This window comes from Danio rerio, chromosome 5 (assembly GCF_049306965.1).
Source record: "Danio rerio strain Tuebingen ecotype United States chromosome 5, GRCz12tu, whole genome shotgun sequence".
NCBI classification, from domain to species: domain Eukaryota; kingdom Metazoa; phylum Chordata; class Actinopteri; order Cypriniformes; family Danionidae; genus Danio; species Danio rerio.
Genome location: NC_133180.1, coordinates 31,174,717 through 31,197,167, shown reverse-complemented (window position 1 = coordinate 31,197,167; position 22,451 = coordinate 31,174,717). Strand labels below are relative to the sequence as shown.

General features: G+C 35.2%; 1 protein-coding gene across 20 annotated transcripts in view; it reads left to right on the top strand.

The window, feature by feature from the left end:
* The window catches only part of c2cd2l (c2cd2 like), a 54,301-nt gene that overhangs the window by 9,176 nt on the left and 22,674 nt on the right, over window positions 1-22,451 (top strand). For all 20 annotated transcript variants that reach the window (XM_073950771.1, XM_073950770.1, XM_073950772.1 and 17 more), the window contains one exon: window positions 18,074-18,169. In XM_073950771.1, coding sequence (XP_073806872.1) covers window positions 18,074-18,169 — 96 coding nt within the window. The remainder of the gene's footprint in view (window positions 1-18,073; window positions 18,170-22,451) is intronic.

Sequence of the window (22,451 nt, the reverse complement as noted above, 5' to 3'; positions counted from 1 at the left end):
TTAAGAAGAACACTTTTGTACTTTGAAGGTACTAATTATGTACCCTTGAGGGATCAATATGGACCTTTTAGGTACAAATGTGTTACTATGACCCCAGTAACAGCTCCTCTGAGAGTGTATGCATTAATATAGACAATCATGATACGTTAGTTTTATGAGTGTTAGTAAACATACTGGTTATGTTAGTGGGATGATAGTTTCAGGGCTGCATGTAAACATACAGGTTGTATTAGTAGAATATGTGTTGTGTGATTCAAGCTAATTAAAACTAGGAGTGTAGTGTTTTTGTCATGCGTTTCTTCTCAGTATTTGCCAGACAACATAATAAAGTAATGACAGTCAGTCACATATACTGTTGCTCAGTGAAATTTCACCAGCACAATCCAGTCATTTCATTAGGAAATCCTCATGATCAGTAAATCAGAGTAAGGGTGAAGCATTCCCAGACAAAGTCCCTGTTCCCAGGTGGTATTAATATGCATTCATTTGGTATTAAAGCATGACCCATCAATCTAATTTCATCACTCTCGAAATCACTAGCAGGAATGCTCAGTTTGATTAACAAGTACTGTTGAATGAGCAAAGCCATGTCACAAGGCAACAAATGAGTGGAAAGCAAGTCAGTGCAATGGTTGCAGATCCCATGTGTTTTGTAACAACATAGGAAAGTATGAATATCTAAGGCATTAAAAGATCACATGAAGCACACAGAATGTAGGTGGTATTGTGTCTGCTTGAATGTATGGGAGCACTACTATAAAAGTAGTCTGATCAAATGCAGTTTTGGCTTAATCTTAAGTTCTCTGAAGCTCAAAACATTTTACAACTGTATTTAGTGGCATACACTTGTGATCGGATTGAGGAAAATCCATCTTAGTACCATGAAAATGGAGCTGAATATACAACTTTTGGAAGTTTTTCAGTAAATTGATTTAAGAGTATCTTTTGTGAGCAGTGCGTCATGCATCACGACACTATTGGCTGAAATGAGATTGCACCTTAAACCCTGTGCCTTTTACTACAGAATATTAGCCAAATGTCTTTCCAAACCCTCTGCTGCATCTGTTTTCAAGGTCTTTTCATGTCATAAATCCCTTCACACAGTAGCACACTGTTGAATTCAGTTTTTCTCCTATGAATTTAGTTTCAATTACACAAAGCAGTGGAGCATACAGAAGAGTTTCAAAGTTGAGCTGAATTAAAAAGACAGTTAAGTTTTGTTTGTTCTTTTTTCTTTTAATGATTTTTTTTTTATGAAAGAAAACCATTAACGTTTTTTTCTGTTCTTTTGATAGTTCCACCATCTGTGATAATAATAATGTAGGAAGAGGGAGGGTTGGCTAATAGAGGGAAGACAATTAACTGGCGCCAATGAAGAGTGGTATAAGGGAATGGAAATGCTTAGGATATAAATACCTTTCGAATGATCTTGATTAGCAAGAAAAGGGATGTGGGTGTCAGTGTTCGACTAGGCCTGTCAATTGAACGTGCAATAACTGGATCATCTATGAGAATTTATAGTGCCGTGAAATGTTAGTCATGTGACTCTCCTTTAGAGGTGACCTCTGTGAGCTAGTTAAATCTTCCTGTGTTAGATTGGGCTTTGGGGAAAAGTTCCCATTTAGGAAGCTTTGATCTAAAATCGTGTCTCCAAGTAGACTGTATATTTGCTCCTTCGCTGTGCCAACTCATTGACATCCCAAACCACTCATATCAAGTTCTTCTGACCTGAAAAACCTGCCAGAGGGGTTACTCCAGTGCTTATTAGTTGTTTTTTGTTTGTGTGTGTGTGTGTGTGTGTGTGTGTGATCAGACTGAAAGCAAAAGAGCTTGGGTAACTTTTGCTCAGCCCCTCTGAAGCACTGAAGCCATCTGTTGACACGGCAACATGAAAACAAACACCAGCCTTGGCCATGGTGACCACCTCTTAGGTTAGACAGTCAAGGGCAAGAGAGTCATTATTGTTTCTCATTCTGTATTTCTATCTTAAACAACATCTGCCCTTTTTATTAAATCATTTTGGAATAATAATCAGTTATTAATTAAATACCACGTTCAACACATACAGTGGTCAGCATATATGAGTACACCCCCCACCCCCCGCCACAAATCTCTCAATTAAATTAATTTTCAATAGGAAGCTTTACAATATTATATTTGTGCATATACATTAAATTAGTCAGTACTGAAGCCAAATCTGGAGCTTATCTAAAAAATTACTTGCAATAATGGTTTAAAAATTAGTTGCCCAATTGTATGTTACAAAAAATATTAAATAGAAATTTTCAAAAATAAAAAAAATCCAGAGAAACCAAAAATATATAAAATTTAGTTGAAATGTTTTTTTTTACATTTTAAATGTATTATCTTGTCATTTCTGAAGATGTTCTGTGACTAAAGTATTATGAATATATATTAATTTTCAAAAAGGAGTGTACTCATTTATGCTGAGCACTGTATGTTTAATCATGATCTTTAAATGTATCTTTAATCTTTAAGCCTACAATATATGAAGTAAAAAAGACAAACCGAACTTTATAAAACATGCAACAGCTTGTCATACCTGTAAACTCTAAATGAATAAATAATACATTAAAATATAATAAGTAAAGAAGTACAGTATATATTAAGTATTATGAGAAAATAAATAATTTGATAATAATCACATTTGTAATATTACATTTGTGTTTCATGTATTTGATATAATGATACATTATGACTTTTAGGTCCTGTTTGCCACTGGTAAGATCTTTTTTTATTGGTCCAGTCACAAATGGAGAACACAAAGTTACATGTGTGAACAGGGTGTGAAAAGTTTTGATCTTGTCCACTTTTAAATGCATTCTGAGGTAGTCAAAAACACATTTGACCAGATTGCTCTAATAGTGCGAACACGCATGTGGTCGAATGTTTTGAAGTTTCCTTAAGGCAAGTAATTTCACTCGACGGCTATCTTTGAAATGCCTCTTGGGCAGTATGCTCTGTCATTTTGTCTGAATGAGGAAACTTCTTCAAATCTGTTTGCCAAGCTAACGATTACACATATTTGAAACCACAAATAAAATTAAACAACATTTGTCTCATAAGTTACGTTTCTAAACGTTCCAATCAAACAAAACCTGCATATTTTTAGGTTGCCCAAGCTAATGTGCATGCACACTCAAAAGGAACGAGATCACAACTCCAAACCTCATTTATGGCCGTGTCACACATGATCAACCTCTGGATAATGCTTTGTCAGATCGCGCTGATGTTCTGTAATTCACAACTTGGCTTGATGGAATCTCCTGCAGAAACGACTGGATTCTCCCATATTTTACAATTCTATCCTGATATCATCCCGTAAAGGTATTTACCCATATTTCTCCCGTATTTTCAATCTTTCTATGAAGAGTGACAATAAACATTAAAGAGCCGAACCTCCCTATAAAACACATACTGCCGAACTGCCAGGGGAATACTCATGCTCTCATATGTGAATTTGTTCTATGGGGAGGGGGATTATCCCTTATTTTTACATCCCAATGTTGACAGGCATGGACTCTTTTACAAGTGTGTGGGGGCGTTTGAGTAGTTGATGTCATGTGATGTGCGTTTGACAGGACAGGCTGTGCCTTGCATTCATTTCATGCAGATTACAAAACCAAAAAACTTTTGTTTTCAAGTGCACTTGGTTCATTTAAAAGCTTTATTTGAATATATTTCCTATGTATGTGAAGCAAGTATTTGCTTATATTCCAGTGTGTTTTTTGACCAAAAAAACTGTCATAAAGGCAAACATCTGATCTGAGCGTCCCCCTTAGAGAAACGTCAGTCTATAATGTTCAATGATTGGCTCCTGTACTAGTAGACAGGGCTTCATTCACCATATTGATCGTCCATTCAAAACTATATGAGTGACATGTCTTGTGTATCCTATTGACCTTATTCTAAAATGCGGAAGTGCGTCTGTTTTCGCGATTGTCTTAGAACTTCCGTTTCAGTCGCCTATGGGAGAAATGACTAGGAATAATAAATGGCAGAAAGCGGTCAAACTACTTGCTCTACAACATATGTTTGCATGACTATACAGACCAAGTAGAATAATATAACAAGGAAATATCAGTTTGCAACATCAAACCACGAAACGAGCAGTTTTTAATGTCTAAAAATGAATGGAAGTGAATGAGACCGGAAGTCTTGTGCCAAAAAGATTCAAATGGCAGCGCCCACTCGTCCGCGGAGAATAAGGTCAATAGTCTGTAAGGTGTTCAAAAAGCCACTAAAAACACCATCTCTCTGTTGCTGAGCTAGTGACCTAATACTGTTGTGGAAATTCTGAAGTTTGCACACGGTGGACTTTCACTAATCCATTAGGCCACTAAAGGTTAATTAATGGCATTGAAGTGACTAAAATGATGCAGTAGCTAATATGACAGTGACAACATAGAGATTATCTACTTTATTTACCTATAACAGCTTACTTGGTCACAATAACATAAATATGTTGAACCCTTTGGTTTCATCTCGTAGTATATAGAACATACTTTTTCAAATAGTCTTGAAGTTTCAACTCAATGTGATTTTTTTAGACAGAGCGATTGTGCATGTTTTGTATGTAAAACCAATGAGAAATAATTTATCTAATCAAGTTGGGAGCAAATTTTAATTATAATCGTTAGCACAGAGGTCTCCAGATAACTTCCTACTTGGAGGATTAACCAGCCACTGACCACTGGTTAATCTCCTCTTCACAATTTTACACGCGGTGGGATTTTAATCCGATTATCAGTTATACTGTGAGTGTGAGAGTGGGATTGGTGTTTCTATAAGGGAAGGATTATTGGGAAGATGATGAATAAAGGATGTGATCAAATTAAGCAGCGTTGAGTCTCCACAGTGTGTGAATCCAGATTAAACTTGTGCCTGTGAATTTACCTCAGGTGTATGAATCAATTTAAATAGCCTTAAAACTAGTAAAAGGTGGATAGTTATTACTCTAACAATGCCCCAGTGAAACATTGACTCACTTGTTTAGCTACTTGCATTGTTCAGCGTTGTTTGCTCTGCAGTTCTGGTCATATTTGGTCATTTTCAGGCTACATTACTGTGATGTGCGTGAAGAACTGCTAAGAGGCTTTATCCTTTACTTGTTCTTTGCTTCCTCGGTCTTTCTCACCCAACACACTCGCACACGTAAACTCCCTGTAGTAATCCAGGGATTTGGCAGAGGGGGGGGATCTGCACAGCTGGTTATATGTGACAATAACAATAGAAGGACGTCCTTTGAGATTGTATACACACACATACACACCCGCACACTTAAGTGCACTACTTACTAATAAACATGGCAGAAAAGCATACAGCTCTTTGATTTAAACTAATATATGTATCTAACCTAAAAAAAACTTGATATCAGTTATCAGTCGAGCTGTGCGATTTGGAGATTAATAACTTATGCAAATTATTATTATAATTATTGACAGATATTGAGATTTGATTTGCGATTTAATTTTGTAGTCAAGCTTCAGCTCAATAATCTGTAACCTGTTGCAACAATTCTGCAACAGCTCTTAAAAATTACCTGTTTTTATTTGGTGTCTGTGACTTTGAAAACAAAATATTTCCATGTTACCGACATGCTGTTTTTCTTTGATATTAATTCGTCTATTAATGCTTTTGAAACGGCAGACACCATAATAACACTTGTGAGCGCTTTCCTGTTTTTTTTTTTTATTTGTTTATTTATTTATTTTTATTTATTATTTTTGTGGGCATAGTTCGGTTGTACAATTCTGATTGTGCAGAACGAAAGTGTGCTCACTCAATTAACTAGTAAGACTATAAGACATGCATTTGCTCTGGGTGGGGAAAAATAAACAATACATGTATTTTTCATATTGCAGCCTCTTGCAATTTGAATTGCAACATTTCAAATTGCAAATGCAATTCGATTTCGAATAATCGCACAGCCCTAATTATCAGTTTATTTTGTTACTAAACTTGTTCTAGATTTAAAGGTTAACTGACCTGTCATGTCAATTCCATCAGTCAAGAAAAGAGTGAATGTATACTTTTTTGAAAAGCACTTAAAAATTAAAGTAATAATGTTTATATTGTATTTTCAGTCAAATAAATGCAGCCTTGGTTACCATAAGATACTTATTTGCAAAAAAATAAGTAAAATATTGCCAATTTTATTGCAATTACATGCCATTTTGTGCATCGGCTTTCTGTAGCATGGTCTTGAAATGGTCATCACATGGTCACTTAAAACCAAATGTGGCTCTGCACATATGGTCCACATTAAGAAAAATACAGATTCAGTTAAGATCCATGGCTTCTCATTGCCTTCAAGAGCAACTATTTTTAAATGTATTTGAAATACTGAATAAACATCTGATTAATCGTGGCTGAGATTGAGCTTTCGCTGTCTCTTGCTCTCCCAGCTGGCCTTCTGATACCGTCAATGCTCTGAGAGTTTAGCTCTTGCCAATATGGCACAGTCCTCCAGGCATGTGTGTCGGCATCGTCTGTGTTTGAGTATGTGTGTGTGTGTGTGTGTGTGTGTGTGTGGCATCTGTGCATATGATGGAATGGTAGGATGGCACATTATCATGCCTGCAGTGCACAGAATAGCACACTGTCTGCACACACACATATCTCAAGGTCAAGCTAGTTTATTTTTGTCTTTCTGTCACCCTTTTGCTTTCTTTTTACTTTTTTTGATGGAATAGTTTGAAGTATTGAGTATTGTGTATAAACAATTTTTGTGACTCAGAATGGAAGTAAAACAGCTTTTTGCATGCGCTGTTTTCATCATTAGTTCTGATGAATGAATTTGCTTTACTGTGGCTTATTTGCAATAAAATGTTTCTTCACATTAATTAAGGTTCAATTCTTGCTATTAACTAAGGCTTCTAGCTTAATAACGTACTAATTTGCGGCTTATTAATAGTTAGTGTGGTAGTATTTGGGTTTAGGTATTGGTACTTTAGGTCCTTACTTTATAGATACTTATAAATTCCCACTATCTTAATAATAAACAGGTAATAAGCAAGTACTCAATTGTGGAAATTGGTATTTTATTCTAATGGACACCAAATGTTTTAAACAAATTACACAAAATTGGATTATTATATATAATAATTTGTGAATAAAGCACGAGTTCAAAGAAGTAGCCTATGTACTATGAGATCAGATTACCAACCTGGTAAAGATGAGAATTTGTGCTTATATGTAACAAAGAACTGAGACAATGAAGATTTCGGTGACAAAGTTTTATTGCATCTAAGTAAACAATTTAAATGCATCTGTCAAAACTCTCTGCCTCCTTTATTGAAGCTGAAGGGCTGCTACACTGGCACAAATGCTCAATGATAAACTGAAGTATAGTTCCCGCCAAGGAACCCACTGTAACACTGTTTTCCAACGTAATACTTGTGCTTCAGAGCACATACAGTACATGTCACAATAACAAACACTATCATACTATGTATTATATTTTTGCTTTTTGAAATAGATTCCAGATTTTTGTGAGCACAATTTTGTTCGACATTTTGGGGTTGTAATTTAAAGAAATCATTCTCATGACTGTATTTAAAACAACTAAAACATTTTGGAATGGTCTGTATTAAGATTGGTCCATTGGGTAGTCAATTTAGTTTTCAATTCAATTCTTTTTTTCTATAGTGCTTTTTACAATGTAAATTGTGTCAAAGCAGCTTAACATAGATGGAAAAAAAAGACTAAATGCCATAAATATTTCCAGAAATTCAGTCATGACAGGAAAATGGTGTAGAATGCTGGTGTAGTTCTAGTAAACTAAAACTGCATATAAATGTCACTGTTGAAGTTCAGCCAAGTTTACTTCAGATCAGTGTACTGCAGATGACACTGTTGAAGCCAGATGCTATAGTTACGTTTATGTTTTTATATATATATATATATATCAAAAGCGACTTACTTTTGCATGTCTTATTAATCCAACACACAACTTTGTCATTGTTTGCAATAGCATCATGCTCTACTATATAATCTCAAGGAAAGTAAGTTGTCCAGTCACTGCTGAGACAAATCCACTTAAGGGATAGTTCACCAAAAATGAAAATATACTCACCACTTACTCATCCTCAAGTGGTTCCACACCTTTTTGAGTTTCTTTCTTTTGTTGAATAAAAAGAAGACATTTTAAAGAACGCTGACTTCAGAAGTAGGGAAAAATACTATGGAAATCAATGGTTACAAGTTTCCAGATTTTTTCAAAATATCATAAATTTTGTTTAACATGAGAAAGGAACAGATTAGGAACAAGTGAAGAGTGAGTAAATGACGACAGAATTTTCAGAATTGGGTGAACTGTCCCTTTACATTTTTTGTTTCATGTTTAATTTATAAATGTTTGTTAACATATTTTATTCTTTTTTTATATAATAATGCATACATTTCATTTGATTGCATGATATTCCCTATGTTTTTCTGCAGATTTTCTGCACTTTTTGAATTTAAGTCATAACACAAAATGTCCATACAAATATGTGAATGAAAACACAGCTAATGATGTCCCTCTATTGTCCTTTATTTTGAGATTGCATTGCCATTGCATTGCCCTTAGTTGTTGGCACCCAGTGATTAAAAATTGCCTGAAGGAATCTTTGGATTCCTAGTTTTGTCATCAGCTTGCGTCACAGTGCCTAAAGAAGGATATTTTTGGTTGGTTCAAATGGTTGTTGTGGTGCTTTTGAAGAGGCCAGAGGGGTTTTCAAGGCACTGAGACTCTAACTAAAAATGACATTATACCAATGTGTCTAGAAACACACTATGTCGTCCACATTCAGGCTCACACATGTTTTGTATGAAACATGGACACACACACACACCAACAAACTGTCAAGAGCCGGTATAAGATTAACCTATTAATATGTTAAAATAACACCTTAATTTACAATAGCGCTGAGAGAGTAGGTGGAGGAAATATACATTACAGAGATGTATAAAGTACTAGAGACCCATACTTAAGTAAAAGTACAAGTGCTTTATCAAAAAGTGACTTGAGTAGAAGTAGAAGTGCTCTTTAAGCACCATACTTAAGTGGAAGTACAAAAGTATTCAACATTTTTTGTACTTAAGTATTGCAAGTAGTTTTTTTCAAAATTTACTACTCAAGTACTGAAAGTAAAAGTACAAGTATTGCGTAATGTAGTTTTAAGTTTATTAAAGAAAGCAGTCAAAATACACTAATTGTTTTGTTTATTTTAAATATCTTTTTTGGGGTACTTAAGCAGAATGAAAAGAAACATGGCTTATGATACTGTTTTTCTCAGTAAATAGTTTCTATGGTACAAGAGCTCACATCGTCAGGCCCTTTTACCAGAAAATGCCTTCACTGATGAGATAATTCAGCATGTTCACTCACATACATACTCTCTCTCTCTCACACACACACCACACACACACACACACACACACACACACACACACACACACACACAGACGCACACACAGGTACAATCTGTTGTTTTCTCTTACTCACACATTATTCACTCTCACTCACACACAAACACACACTCACACTTTGGGAGTTTTGAAGTTTGATTGGTTAATACCACAATAAACAGGAGTTCTGTCTTCTGGAAGCACTCGTGAAACTAAACTAAACAAGCAAACTAAATCCTGCTTCACTAATTCACTTGATTTTGATTTTATTGTTAAAAAAACAGGAAAATGTGTATATTACTGTGTTAAATGAAAATCTGAAATATTTTATGGCTTATGGCTATGATTTAGTAATAATTGTTATTTATTTTTATCATGTTTTTAATGAAATTGGTCTTACAGTTCATATTTTCTGTAGTATATTTATTAATTCTGGTACTTTTACCATAAACCAACATCTCAACCATTTGGTAGAGGCTGATATTTAAGAAATAATGTGATGTGTTGAATAAAAATGCACTGATTGTGTTAACTAGCGACATTAGGAGTTAAGAAATGCAATCAAAAAAAAGTCTATTGCTTTTGTCTTGGTGTGACAGTTAAAGGGGTTTTTGTAATAAAATTTTGTCCTTTAATACAGCAGTCAGATATACGAACTGTGCCCTTAATTTGACCTGCTCAAAGAAAACACTCTTCCTGGATGTATCAAACAAAACTCATGCACAGAAGACAGCACAAGCATTTTCAGCTAATAAACTCATGTCAATTATATCCCGCCTGCTTTTTGAGCGATGACAGGCGGGTCTTACACGGCTATGATTGGTTATTGTCCTCAACGGAAAGGGCTTTAGAAATATAAGCGCTGTTCACCCATGGCGGGAAGAATACGCGATTATCACAGGTAATAGACACAGTGGAGAAAACTTAATTGCACATGAGGCACGCTCATGTCTGGATCCACAGCTTTAACAGCTAAGAAGAGAGGAAAAGTTACCTTACAAACTGGCCAGCAGGTCAAATGTCCAAAGTGAGAGAGCGAGAGATAGGCAGGGGTGAAGTTTTACAAAATTTCTCCCTAACAGTAAACTAGCGGCTGGAGTAATGTGCCGCCTTCTCTCGCCCTCGCGTCTCCGTCCTTCGCCATAGTATTGCGACATCGCGCATAGAAGATAAATGACGTCATCACGTAATAACCGGTTATAACCTATTATTACTGAACTGATATCAATCATTTTGACACCCCTAGTAACGAGTAACGATGCAGCACACAAAAAATCTATCGGAGTAAAAGTATTAAACTCATGGAAAATATGTACTTAAGTAAAAGTGGAAGTAGGAGAAAAAAATAATACTCCAGTAAAGTACAGATACTGACTTTTAGTACTTAAGTACAGTAGTGAAGTAGTTCTACTTCGTTACTATACATCTCTGATACATTACCTCAATCTCTATAACTGGATTCTACAGCTCAAATGACCTGAGACTACCAAGGTGGGGGTGCTCATTAGAGTTGATTGAACAGTTGAACAAATGAATGTGAATATATGTATTCTAAAAATACAACTAGCGAAGATGTACCATGACATAGAGGCCCACTCCCAATTAATTTTTTTTTTACCCCTTCCCCTACCTCTCATGCTGGCCCTTGAAACAGAGTGTGAAGGGAAAGGCTTCAAAATTGACCCCCAAGAAATAGGACACCACTACAAAACTGGCACACATCATCATTTGTCATCACGATCTCTTACTTTATATGTGAGAACGACAGAGACTGCTGTAGTTTATCCAGTTGCATTGATTTTTTGGTATTTTTCTTCAGGAAATCAAGGCAATGGTATCATGTCTGCATCAAGGTGCACCCAAGAAACAATTAATTTTGACACCCCTACTCCTTACCTCCCTGTGCAGCCATTTTGCCGTTGTAGCTGCTCTAGTCTAAAAAATTTCGTACCCCTTGGTTTCGAATCTGGTCCTGAAAAATACTCTGTTTCAAGGGCTATTTAGCCTTTCCCGTTAGCCTCACGCCTTCAAGCTAAAGAGAATTGGGACAAATGGGAAAAGGGAAGGGGTAGAATCGGATATGGGCCATAGACTTATATCTTGTTCATACTTTGACTATCACGTTTATAAAGTGCAACATTCAGGATGCAGAAGAAAAAATCCAATGTATTTTCTCCTCAGGGAAATATAATTTTAACTACAGCTTATAAATCTTTCAAAGCTCATTGGTATAGGCTTTTTTACAGCCATCAGCTCCCTTACCAATCAGAAAAAAATACATATGGACTAAAACTGAAAGTTTGACACATGTATTGTCTTACACTTATTGTTGAGTCTGACCTGTCAGACCGGAGTTGTACCCCTGAACACAGTTCATGCAGTGCACATGCCATTTCCTGCATATCAGTTATTTGTTTCATGCCATTTATCTCAAACATGCATTCTACGTTATCTTTATAAGTTTGACCTGTGTTAAAAATGCAAACTGACGTGGACTAAAGTGGAATGTGTAGTGATTTTTGTTCAAGCGCTTGACTGTGCCCTGTGGGGGTGGACGGGTCTGGTATTTTTTTTTTCATTACGTATGCTGATTTCACTGATGGAACCTGTACAAACTGCTGATGCGCAGGACAGAACAAGCTTTTTCATCTGCGCTCTAGTTGGATATGCAGTTTTTTCCTAGAAACTCCTTATCAGTGCGTGTCCCATTAAAAAGAATATAAACTTGCAATAAATCAACAATGTTTCAGAGATTTGATGCAATAAATGGGTTAATTTCCAGCTTAACAGCCTGCTATTGTTCTGCTGGCCTTCCCTGGTTTCATTGGACACGTCTGCTTGTAGTGGATAATAGCCAGTGTCAAACATGTGGATCACAGCATGATGTTGTGGAAGAGCACAGATGATCATGCAAATGTATGATGTAAATGACAAGGATTTGTCTCTGTATGCAAATGGCACATATTGTGGTGATTTGTTGCTGAGGATAGAATTAGAAAGACGCGCTGTGATGTAAAACCATCAGCTTCTGCATCGGCGCATATTTGAATGGAATTGCTTTTGTGGTTATTTTCGGTGTGTCACACTCCATGAAAAATGAATCATTCATGGCTGATATTTAAGCATCCAGTGTTGGGGAAAAAATCTTTGTAAACAAGATGAAATTGTAATAGTGTTTAGCAGCAACAACTGAACTCATCCTGTTCTGTAATTGCATAACATATCACATATCCATTTTTTATTATTCTAATCAAGTATTATTAAGTATAATCACACCATTCATGTATCAAGCAAAAGTTTTATTAATAGTTTTAACATTGTGTCCAGTTAACCTGTTTTTTATTGCTTCTAAATATAATTATTAGAGCGGTGTTAAAAAATCATTCGAGAAATTCATTAATTTGCTCTTTGAATTTAATTCATTTCAATTAATGTTTATTACTATAGCACTTTTACAATGTAGATTGTGTCAAAGCAGCTTCACATAGAAAATTATAAAAAATTTAAACTGTCAGTCTAGTTTTCAGAGTTGAAGTTCAGTTTAGTTCAGTTCAGTGTGGTTTAATTTTCAATGCTAACAGTCCAAACACTGAAGAGCAAATCCATCGATGGGCAATTTGAAGGACTATAAATGGGTTTTTGTAATTATATCGCGTTTACCTTTACAATTATCGCACTATTTCAAATTGCAATTTTAATTCAGTTATAATTGTTCAGCCCTGATAGCATTGATATTCTCTCTTTAGTCAAAATCTATTCTCCATAGTGTCATTATACTCTCTTGAATAGGTTCTGAGATTAGTTTTTAACAGCAGATGGCGCTGTACGCCTTACTAACAGCCGTACTCTGCTTGCATCCAATTTCTTGCTAATACCACTTGAACCAAAATGATTTATTAATAACCTTAGGAAAGGTTCAAGCAAATTACAAGAGTGTTCATAGTAAGCTGGTTTACATTAATCCCATGACATAAAAGCCAATTTACATCACTCAGCCAAATGCAAAAATTCCTTCCTTCTGAGTATTTGTGTTAGGGCTGCACGATGTTGGAAAAATCTGACATTGTGACATTTTGTTTTTCTGTGATAATATATTGCACATTAAATTAAATTCGTCACGATTTAATGAAACGTTTCTGCTGCAACTAAACAAAGTTATAGTTTGTTTTAAATATAGGGAGCGACACAAACACGATGTGCACAGTTGAAAGCATCTCATGCTTTAGCAGTAAGAAGTGTGCACACCTTTTAGTGCAACGTAAATAAGAGGTGTTCGACGAATTACTACAAATGATTAAAATGAATATGTATTTATGAATGCAGATGATACCGACAGTTCATTGAAATATTTTGCTAATATATAGCTTGGATTTACATTAGACAAATGATATAAGGAGTTATAAAATATAAGGAGTTTTCACATAATTTCTAAACTAGTAGTGTTTTGAAATTAATTAATGCATAATAATCGAGGTAATCATAAGTATTCCTCAGAGTATAAGCGTACAACCAAAATCTATAATAGTTGCATCCCTAGTTGTAGGTTAATTGTGCCGAATACTTTACACTCTCTTGAAATGCCTTTAAAACACATACAAATGATAAAGTTTCAATCCGTTATGGGTATACTTCACAATGACTCCACAAATCTAATGTATTGTCAACTGTTAATCGACTGTAATCCCAACTCAACATTGCATATTTTGCAATGCGACTAATGCAGACACACATTGCGATATCGATGCTGAAAAGATATATTGTGCAGCCCTAATTTGTGTGTATGGTTAAAATCCACTGTGTTGAAAACTAAGCAGAGAATCAATTCAAAAGAGAATAACAAAAATCTCAGTATCAATTCAGAATTAATTTCTTAAATTATTTTTTTCTGCTAATTATTTTTCTAATATTTAATGTCACACTAACATCAAGAATGAGTAAAAGTCATAGCAAGCAAATGAAAGTGCTTTACTGTATATTAAGATTTATATTTAACGATCAAATTTAGCTGATTGTCTTTTTATCAAATTGTCATGGAGAGATAAAGAGCATGTCATGTCAACCAGCATCAGGTAAATGAAGCTTCTCTGATGTTACACTATTGAATAAGCTTAGATCATTTCCCTTATAAGATGTCATTGTTTTTGGTTTAATTTGTATGATCCAGTGTTTTCTGTATGAACTTATTAACTTACACATTGAAAAGCTGTGTAGGATGGAGAAAGCTGTATGATATAAAGAACATATGCTAGTGCAGTAGGGGATTTGTGTTTTCTCTTCCTCCTCTCCGAGAGCTCAGGGGCTGAGCCAGTAAATGCTACCCAGTCAAACACGTCCTCTCATCCCATTGGCTGAGTTACAGAGAGGGAGAGCGAATCTAAGTCAATTATGCTGAGCTCCTTTCATTTCAAAGCTCTCAGGTACTTAAAATCTTACTCTTAGAGATTTACATTTGTCTTTACTTTCTGTGAGCATTTACATGTTGATCGATTGTTTTTAGAATGGAGAGAATAATAACCCTTTAACATTTAAAGCGGATAGCAGATTAGGGCTGCACGATTCTGGCTAAAATGAGAATTACAATTTGTTTTTGCTTAAAATCATGATCACTATTTTCTCATGATTCTGTACATGTAAAATAAAAGTAATATGAGAAGGCTATTATTATTGTTAATTCTCAGGCCTATGTGTAGGTCTACTAAATGCTACATTTTGTATAGACTTTGAATGGTGGACTTGAATAGACTGTCCTGGTTGTTAATTAACAGTAAAGTGATGACATCAGAATACAATTCATAATTCTGAAGTTGAATTATGTTTGAGAGATATGCTTGCAATCTGACAACATTATTAGACAATTTTTTTACTGGTAAAATGAGACATTTGTCATTATCAGATTTCCTCATGCATAATATTCCACATTATGTAGATTAGAGTAGTTAAACTGGCAATGTTAAACATTTATTCTCGCCCACAACACTGTGTTCGCTATAAAAGACAAAAAACATTAAATGCTTATCGTAATCAAAACTCTAAAATGCGATATGATTATTTAAATGAGGGGTTCCTAAACTTTTCAGACCGCGACCCCCAAAGTGACAATGCCATTGACTTGCGACCCACAATATCCTCTGAGGTGGTTATAAATACAGTGGTTATAAATGTAATGGCGCACACACACCAATAGACCCAAGTCTATTCTTCGTTTAATTTTTTTTATGTATGTTAGTGCTGTAAATGGGCCAGAAAGTTTAACCTGGTGTTATAAAATCAATCTGACGCCATTGGTGTGTCTTTAATATGATGTAATTACCCCAGGTGTCGCAATCCAATAGAATATAGTAGCTATATATTATATAGTAACTATAAACAACTATTTTTTTCTCTTCAGTAGTTTATGGATAAAATATGGTAACTCATATGGTTTAATAAAAATAAATAGATTTTTGGAAATCACCAGGCAACCCCCTCCCCCTCCCCCACCCTTATTGCCCTACGACCCCTTGGGGGGGTCCTGACCCCCACTTTGAGAACTACTGATTTAAATGATGTGCAAACTTTCGGTTTCACTTTTACTGCCGAGTGTGCTAATGTCATGGCTGCCTTCATTCCAAGAAAATAAAATCACACATGCAAATCAGACCTCCCACTGCAGCTCCCAAACAATTGGATAAATTACACCTTATCAATACAGTAGGTGACTCTTTCAACACCATTTTTGAGGCATGACCTTATTCTCAAATGCGGAAGTGCGCCTGTTTTCGTGATTGTCTTAGAACTTCCGTTTCAGTCGCCTATGGGAGAAATGACAAGGAATAATAAACGGCAAAAAATGGTCAAACTACTTGCTCTACAAACAAATGTTTGCATGACTATACAGACCAAGTAGAATAATACAACAAGGAAATATCAGTTTGCAACATCAAACAACGAAACGAGCAGTTTTTAATGTCTAAAAATGAATGGAAGTGAATAAGACCGGAAGTCTCGTGCCAAAAAGATTCAAATGGCAGCGCCCGCTCGTCTGCAGAGAATAAGGTCAATACCGAGCAACGTATATAAAACAATGTGAAGATTTGTGCGACCGCCTTTACGCATCTCACCTGACCTTGATAATATAATTGGCTGTATCGTAGAGATGCTGGATTAAGATCGTGTGGAGGGTCGAATCGAGGTTGTGATCTTTTACGATTAATCGTGTAGCCCTAGAGCAGATGCTTTTTTTTAACTTTCTTAGGACACTAGTAGTTGCACAAATTTTGCGTAGCAATTGTCTGGTAGGATTTCCATTACATTCACTAATTAAAGCTGAACTGTTTCACATTTAATAGTTTCATTTTTCATATGTGTCATGGGATATTTTTGGTATTTTTTTAATCTATTTATAATAAATAGCACATTAGTCCCCTCTTTAACACCACAGTCAACATCATGGTATCATGACGTGATTTGCACATAGCTACTCACTGATGTCATTTTATGGTGACTCCAGTATCTGTAAACTTTTTTTTTATTAAACCAGTTTCAGGTTGACGTCTTTTTCTTGCTTCACAATCATCATTTTCAGCCTTATTTATTTCTCTCGAAATGACATACACAATGAGGAATCTTGTAGTCAAAGGATTAGTTATGCCAATTATATATAATAATTATGTTATAATGATAATTATCCACACACCCTCATCTTACGACACATTCGTTTAAGCAGAAGGCTGTAGCTATAGTTCTCATTTTAAGTCCACCAGCGACAGAAACAGCAGCAAAAGTCAGCTTTGTCCATGTAGTTATGCGCAGTTATTTCCATTACCACACTGCTCACTTGCCAATCACTGTTGGCCAATGTTTCTGCCTTGCTGCAATATCCTGCGATTGGCAGACGTTTCTCTTTAGTGTGATCTGAGGCCATTGCTCTCATCGTGATCTTTAACTTTGGGTGTTTTACAAGCTTATATTGAATTAATATGTTTCTACCTGGCGCCCTGGCATGTGATGTTTGTTGCACGATCTCCATTTGTGAACTGTGGAGGTCTGGCTCAAATAAGTACACTGGCAGCTTGTCGTCATGGCAGTCTGCCCAGAATGATGTCATATCCCTAGTATGCTATTCGCTGACCAATGTTTTTGGCTAGAGATAATAGTGAGTGTGCGCACTTTTGTGTGCATGTGTGATCAAAGAGAGACTAAATGTATGTTATTTGCATTAATCTTTGTTACTAAGGACACAATGGTTCGCACATGGACACCATAAATGGTGGAAGAACCTGTTTTCTCTTCCACTCACCCGGAATGATGACTGTTTCATATTTCCTCTCACTTTTAGCACTGCTTGATTTATGCAGATTTTAATTAAAAGGGGCGTTTTTCGATTTATCCCTTGCTCTTCATATAATTGCGAGAGACGCATTGCCGTGAATATAAAGAAGAACATACTGCAATGCTTCGGTTGCTTATTTATTATTCTACTTCATCACAGGGTGGCTGGGATTTCTGTTTTGAAACTGTGAAGATTTATGGATGCACCATCATCTAGCTTCTTAATATAAACATGCAAATATAAATTTGGCTCGAGAGGCACATCCGAAGAGTGATTGCACACACAGAGGGTTTTTATTCAGTGATTTATGTGCAGATGAAGTAACTGACTATCTCCATTTCCTTTCAGAGCTCCATTCAAATCACCTTTGATGACAGCCTTCAACTACCAACTTCTGCGTCCATTGACCGTGTGACTTGCACTGACCAATCAGTACGCAGCATGGTAAGAATTAAGGCCATTGCTTAGTTTTGGAGGCTGGTGGGTATTGTTGTTGTCAGTTTATTAGGCTTATATGAAAGCAGCTCTGATCCACTGCAAAACATATGGGTTTGTGTAATGGCAGCCACCAATAAAGTCCTGCAGTGAATGCACACGTCTGAGCTACAGCAGTGAGCGGGTGCTTTGAGCACAAAACCCCAGAGAGCAGTGCACGTCGGACAGTTTATCAAGGATGTATCGCTGGATCGCGTCTCACTATAGTTGTCAAACGTGATATTTAATTAACCTTGTTTCTATTTAACAACTCTTTGGTCTTTTGAATCTATGAGGTAACGTGTCATAGCGTCAGTACACTGCTTCAAACTTTCGCTTTCACGCTTGTACTTAATAATTTTAGTGAAAACCTCAGATACTTTTGGTTGGGTGCTGTTGTTGGATGCCTTTTTTACCAACCAAGTTTGTCAATGCCATTATAACGACACAGTTCACTCTGCCTATTTATGCCAAAGTCCTGCGGAAAATGTGATTGACAGGTGGTAATTTGTGTGTAACTTTTATCTTTATTTAATTATGATTTGGTTATGGGTAAAATAAAGACCATGCGGGTCAGGTAGTTAAAACCGTAGGCTACATGTAATTAATTCATTATGAATTCATAAATTATTCATAAATAATTTATTTACCACCACCTATGATGATGATGCCATCGTTCATCGCAATGTTTCACATTCGACATTGTACGATGCCAAATTGGTCGACATCGCTCAATCCCACTCTGATCAATGGAAGGACTGTTTAGCTCAACTATGACTTGCCTACACACATTGTGGTGCACTTAGTAAATTTGCCTTGTGAAATCTAACCTAACCAAGAAAAAAATGCCGCATAGTAACAAATTATATTCCTGCATTAGAACAAAGCAAATGAAAAAAAACTGATGAATAAACTAGATGCCAAATATTAATTCATTCGTTTTTATCCTAAGTCCCTTATTTATCAGGGATCGCCACAGCAGAATGAACCACCAACTATTCCAGGATATGTTTTACGACGCGGATGCCCTTCCAGCTGCAACCCAGTACTGGGAAACACATAAACTCTTACATTCACACACACTTTTCAATTCACTTGTACCACATGTCTTTGGACTGTGGGGGAAACCGAAACACACTGGAGGAAACCCACGCCAACAAGGGGAGAACATGCAAACTCCACTGAAATGTCAACTGGCAAAGCTGGGACTCGAACTAGCAACCTTCTTGCTGTGAGGTGTCAGTGCTAACCACTGAGCCAATGTGCCGTCCCAGATGCCAAATAAAGCCCACTAATTTTTTTTTTTTAACAAATATAAATTTATTGTTGACTATTTTTATTACTAAAATAAATGTAAAACTACTGCAAATAAAGCTTCCAGGTCAATTGATCAACCATTCAGTTCTAATAATTTAATTCCTAATTAAAGAACCCTGTACAAAACATTTCTCCAATAAACTGAGCAGCCCAACTGATTCCAAATTTGATAGCTTAATAGAAAAAGTACCAAATATATTAAAATAACATTAAATTGAAATCGTGTTTGAAATATTACTGTTTATGTGTTGTATTGTATTGTACATATAATTGCAGTAATATATATATATATATATATATATATATATATATATATATATATATGGGTCAGTGACAAAACAGGTTTGGCAAGATGGGAAATTTAAAAATCTTTTATAAAGTTGATTTAAAAGCATCCGTCAGATATTTTAAAATGTACAGATTGTATTCATGTTGATTTTATGTAATTAAAAATAACATTTACACCAGTTTTTACAAACATTAAGACTGAATGCACCTGAAAATGTCAAATGGTGTAACTGCCAAAAATTGTGAAATATTAAATAGTTTACTCCTCCTACATGATATGCAAGTGTACACACTGAAATAAATACTTTATTTTAAAATACCACAATAACATTTATTTTATTCGCATTCTCTAAATGTACATTTTAATGAGTTTTTGCAATATTCGACCGGACACATGCTAAAAACTTATCTGATTTCTAAATAATCTTTGACAAATTATGTAAAAAAATGTTAAAAACTATTTTATTGCACTAAACTGGGTGTTTTAATTTTAATTTCACATTATTTCCATGTACATAAATATATTTTTATGTAAAATACTGGTTACACCAATTGACACAAACCAGTTACACCACCTGACAGTGTTGCTTCTACAGCCAAAGATTTTGAAATTGACAATTAAAATCAATTCAAATTAGGAATGATAGTCAACAATTTCAGCTGAAGTGATTTTAATTTGTTTTAAATGTTAACCAAAATGTCTGGCAACAAGAAATCATCATGGCGCATGAACGGTGTATCCATGTCTCATATTGTAATGACAGTTGAGGAACAATATCTGAGGGGGGTGGGATTGTCATTGACAAATGTGTTTAGAACAATGAAACCAAGTTGCTGAACTTTAATACACCAAGTAATAACATCCTTTACATTAAATGTGTGGCCCTCATCAATAGAATATTAACAAACTAAAGAAACATGTTTAACATTTAACACCTTTTCCATCACTGTTTCTTTTCAGTTGGCTAAAGTAAAATAAAAATAAGTAGATGATATTAGAAAAAATCCACTATTTTACTTCTAAGCTATTTACAAACAATTTGCCAAACACTGTACGTAAAACACTAAGAACTGCTGCTTACTCGTTGTTGCCTTGGTGCTGGGATTAAAGGCCAATTTTTGCAAGCATACACGACTGACTGACAACAAATCATTTCATGAGTGTATCCACAACTTATCCACAACCTATTTATTTTATACAGTTGAAGTCAGAATTATGCAGAATTATTATTAGTCCCCCTGAGCTATTAGCTCCCTTGTTATTTTTTCCCCAATTTCGATTTAACAGAAAGGAGATTTTTTCAACACATAATAGTTTTAATAACTCATTTAACTGATTTATTTTCTCTTTGCCATGACGTCAGCACATAATATTAGACTATATATTCTTCAAGACACTTCTATACAGCTTCAAGTGGCATTTAAAGGCTTAACTAGGTTAACTAGGTTAGGGTAACTAGGCAGGTTAGGTAATTAGATAAGTTATTGTATAATCATGGATTGTTCTGTAGACTATCGGGGGAAAAAGCTTAAAAGGGCTAATAATTTTTACCTTAAAATGGCTTTTAAAAATTGAATTTTATTCTAGCCAAAATAAAACAAATAAGACTTTCTCTAGAAGAAAAAATATTATCAGACATACTGTAAAAAAAAAGAATGATTTCAACTGTAAATAAATTCATTTGTTTAGCAACTTCTGACTTGTTCTTCACAACTTTTTATCATTAATGTTCCTCCGAGTCACTTCCAGTTGTTAATAATAATAGTACAACAGCGAGCGCATCAAGTATGAAAACCTCCAAAACTTAAGGCTGTGTGCACTCAGTCTATAAAGTCTTGTCAACCTTGTTTCATTTCCCATGTTATTTTTTCTTTTATTTAAAAAAGAAATTCCCAAGTGCTCTTTAACAGGGAGAATATAATTGTCAACACATTTCTAAACAAAATAGTTTAAATGACTAAATTCTAATAACTGATTTCTTCCATAGTCTTTGCCATGATGACAGCAAATAATATTTGAGTAGATAATTTGTAAGACATTATTCAGCCTAAAGTGACATTTAAAAATGTAATTAGGTTAATTAGGCAAGTAAGATTTATTGGCCAAGTCATTGGGTAACTGTGGTTTGTTCTGTATTTAAGAAGGCTAACAATATTGACCTTAAAAACTGTTTAAACATTTTGAAAACTGCTTTTATTCTATCCAAACTAAAAGAAATAAGACTTTCTCAAGAAGAAAAAAAATACATACAACATTTCAAAGGAGGGTGATACAGTGGCTAATGTGGTTAGCACAGTTGTCTCACAGCAAGAAGGTTGCTGGTTTGAGTCCCAGATGGACCAGGATGGCTTACTGTGTGGAGTTGACATGGGTTTCCTCTGGGAGCTCCAATTTACCCCACAGTCCAAAGACTTGCGGTATAGGTGAATTAGAAAAACTAAATTGACTGTAGTGTATGAATGTGTGTGTGAATGAGAGAGTGTGTACATTATGTTGTGTGAATATAAACATGGATTAACATAAAAAAAAACATTCATGTTGTGCAGTAAAATAACTTTATCCTAGGTTTACAGAGCTTTAATAGTAAGGTTGTGGATTAAGCACCTATTTCTCAAACAAAAATAAATAAATAATCTACACTATGAA